General features: G+C 50.4%; 1 protein-coding gene across 1 annotated transcript; it reads left to right on the plus strand.

Moving 5' to 3' along the window:
* Positions 1-760: 760 nt before the first annotated feature.
* Positions 761-3,085, plus strand: LOC121787918 (the record flags this gene model as incomplete). The annotated part of the gene is made up of 2 exons (XM_042186763.1): positions 761-2,608; positions 2,660-3,085. Coding segments are annotated over exons 1-2 (2,274 nt in total), but the record flags the coding sequence as incomplete, so codon positions are not given.
* Positions 3,086-3,884: the final 799 nt, after the last annotated feature.

The following is a 3,884-nucleotide window of genomic DNA, read 5'->3' on the forward strand; positions in this document are numbered from 1 at the left end:
GATGGAGAGTGGCACAGGAGGTGGAGAGAGCAACGAGGATCCCGAGGAAGATCCGGAAGAGGAGAATCCAGAGGAAGAGGATCCCGAGGAGGATATGGTGGGGGATGATGACGACGACGAGGAGCCACAGACTGGCGGCCTCACGGACCTGATGACAGATACCAGACCACCACAGCCTCTTGAGCCTCCACTAGAGATTCCTCCGCCCCCTGTGGAGCCTTATCCTGAGGAGCCGCAGCTGCCGCTCCATCCGGTAGACCAGGCTTTCTACGGGAGCCTATATCTATACGCGAAGTACGTGGATCCCAACATTGCCGCCGATCCCAACATACCAGTGGCGCCTTATGTGACCCCAGTAGTTCCACAGCCTGTCGCCATTCCCAAGGACGAGGAGGAGCTGTGGTCACCACTTGAGATGCCCTTCCCAGGGACGAGCCACGGCGACCCGGTATGGATCAGCAGCGACTCGGAGTAGGGCTCGGTCAGACGGGTCATAGCCGTGCTAGCGTAGTAGATTAGTTTCCTTTCTTTTGTAGAACTTCGATGATGTCATATGTAAAAGATATTAAGACCTCGCGAGAGGCAATTTTCCACTCTATGATGAATGCATATGACGTTGCACAAATTATGGCTCCTATTGATTTATTTTAAGTATATGCATGAAAGAAAATGCATAAGATATGAAATGAATCCTAAAGAGATACACACTTTGTTATTGAAGAAAGTGAATAACTAGTACTAACATCACTTTATAAACAGAATGCCTCCCAGAAGACAGGCAGGCAGACCAAGAAGGTACGCGCAAGTACCAGGGAATGTACCCCGGAGAAATCAAGCTGGGGAAGCAGGTGCACAACCGCCACCTCCTCCACCACCGCCTCCTGCAGTGCCGGAGAGGCGAGTGGAAGAAACATTTCTCAAACAGAACCCACCTGTGTTCAATGGTCTGGGGAATCCTGCTGCAGCAGAGACCTGGGTGCGTGCGATCGAGCGCATCTTTGATTTTCTTCGGTGCACCGACAGAGAGCGACTCTCATGTGTGAAGTTTCAGCTGGTTGAGTCCGCCGACTTCTGGTGGGAAGCTAGGCGAAAGGTTATGACTCGCGAACAGTTGGAGCACCTGACCTGGGAGGAGTTTAAGAATGAGCTGTACGGCAAGTACATCCCCAAGAGCTACCGCAAGGCCAAAGAGGTGGAGTTTTACAGTTTGAAACAGGGAAAGATGACAGTGACCGAGTACGATAGGTTATTCTGTGACATGTCACGCTATGCGCCTGAACTAGTAGACACGGACGAGAAAATGGCCGAAAAGTTTTGTACTGGCCTGAGATCGGAAATAAGAATGGCTCTGGCCAGTCATGGAGGTCTGTCTTATGTCGAGTCATTGGGCCGGGCCCTGGACATTGAGGCAGCTATGCCCAAAGAGAGGCCGACGACACATGTCACCACTGCTCCACCGCCGCCACAGCAGCGGTCCCCTCGAGAAAAGAGGAAATGGGAAGGAGACCGAGTCCCGACTGATGCTAAGAAACCACAGTTTGCCCCTAAGCCACAGCAGAACCGTTGGTACCAAACTGCCCCGACTCCAGCTGCGGAGCGCGGAGCCCAGGCACCTCTATGTGCGAGATGCTCGAAGAGACATGACGGCGAGTGTAAGGCCGGGACTGGTGGATGTTTCCACTGCGGGCAGAAGGGACATATTGCCAGAAACTGCCCGAGCAAGGCGACTGGAACGGGAGGACAGCGTCCGCAACTACGGGCACTCCAGGTTGAACCAAGGAGAGAGAAGGCGATGCTCCCTGCACCACGTCCTCAGCGACAGCTACGCCCGAGACTTCCCCCACAGGCAAGAGCCTTCGCACTGCAGCAGAAGCAGGCCAGGGCCGAGGAAGGGAAACGGGAGCAAGGCAATTTGGCAGGTATGGGAACTCTCCTCAACGTACCAATCGCCCTTTTGTTTGATACCGGTGCATCACACTCCTTTATATCAACATCTTGTGTGGATACTTTGAACTTGCCTACGGACGTGATGGAACATAGTATGAGGGTGTCCTCACCCGTAGGAGGCCTGATAGATATCACACGAACGTGCTCAAACATAAAATTTTCCATGGGAAACCTGAACCTAGTAGCTCATAACTTACATGTGATGTGGATGTGGAGCGTCGACATTATACTAGGAATGGATTGGTTAGCCGAGAACTACGCCACAATCCGTTGTAAGGAGAGACAGATAGCGCTACAATACCCTGGGACAGAACCCGTAATGTTTCATGGGATCTCCATGAGGAAACGAAAATCGATTATTTCTGCCCTGCAAGCAACAACCATGATGAGGAAAGGATGCCCTGCATACCTCGTCTTTTTGAACGAAGAAGAGAAAAAGGACAAGAAAATTGAGGACGTGGCAATAGTACGAGAATATCCTGATGTATTCCCAGAAAAGCTACCAGGCTTGCCACCAAACAGGCAATTGGAGTTCAGCATCGATCTGGAACCAGGATCAGCTCCAATATCAAAGGCGCCTTACAGAATGGCACCAAGGGAGTTAGAGGAACTCAAAATGCAATTACAGGAACTACTAGACCTGGGCTTCATTCGACCCAGTGTGTCGCCGTGGGGCGCACCAGTACTTTTTGTAAAGAAGAAAGATGGCACCTTAAGGATGTGTATCGACTATCGAGAGCTGAACAAAATAACCCTCAAGAACAAGTATCCTTTACCGAGAATCGACGACCTCTTCGATCAGCTGCAAGGAGCTGGAGTGTTCTCGAAGATGGATTTGAGATCGGGTTATCACCAGTTGAGAGTTCGACAAGACGATATACCAAAGACTGCGTTCCGCACCAGATATGGCCATTATGAATTTACGGTAATGCCTTTTGGGCTTACCAATGCTCCAGCTGTGTTCATGGACCTAATGAACCGCGTGTTCCACCCGTACCTGGACAAGTTCGTTCTGGTCTTCATAGATGATGTGCTCATCTATTCGAAGAACAAAAAGGAACACGAAGAACATTTGAGAACCACCTTGGAAACGTTAAGAGCCGAGAAACTCTATGCTAAGTTCAGCAAGTGTGAGTTCTGGCTCAATGAAGTGAATTTCCTTGGACACATAGTGACAGCAGAAGGGATCCGAGTAGACCCCGCTAAAGTTGAAGCCGTGCAACGTTGGCAGTCACCAGCAACGCCCAATGAAATTCGAAGTTTCCTAGGACTGGCAGGATACTACCGAAGATTCATTGAGGGGTTTTCTAAAATAGCAAGGCCGATGACTCAACAACTCAAGAAAGGAGTTAAAGTCAACTGGACCCCAGAATGTGAAGCAAGTTTCCAATTGCTTAAGGAAAAGTTGACCACAGCGCCGGTGCTAGCCGTACCAGAGGCGGGAGTCGACTATGTGGTGTATACAGATGCATCGAAGGTCGGACTCGGGTGCGTGCTGATGCAGAGGGGTAAGGTGATAGCATATGCGTCACGCCAATTGAGGCCGCACGAGTTGAACTATCCGACGCACGATCTGGAATTAGCAGCAGTGGTCTATGCGCTGAAGATTTGGAGACATCACCTCTACGGAGTTCGGTGTGAGATCTTCACAGATCATAAGAGTCTCAAATACTTTTTCGAACAGAAAGATCTGAATATGAGACAGCGCAGATGGCTGGAACTAGTCAAGGACTACGACTGTGGTATAAACTACCACCCAGGCAAAGCCAATGTAGTAGCAGATGCTTTGAGCAGAAAGACAGCGCCTCAAGCAGCTGTTTTCCTCACACAAGAGGAAGAGCTTATCCGGGAATTCGCCAAGATGCGGCTGGAAATAGTAAGAGCCCCGGAGACAGTGGACAGCAGAATATCCACCTTGGTCATAGAACCAGATTTAA

The sequence above is a fragment of the Salvia splendens genome, chromosome 22 (genome assembly GCF_004379255.2).
Source record: "Salvia splendens isolate huo1 chromosome 22, SspV2, whole genome shotgun sequence".
Lineage (NCBI taxonomy): Eukaryota > Viridiplantae > Streptophyta > Magnoliopsida > Lamiales > Lamiaceae > Salvia > Salvia splendens.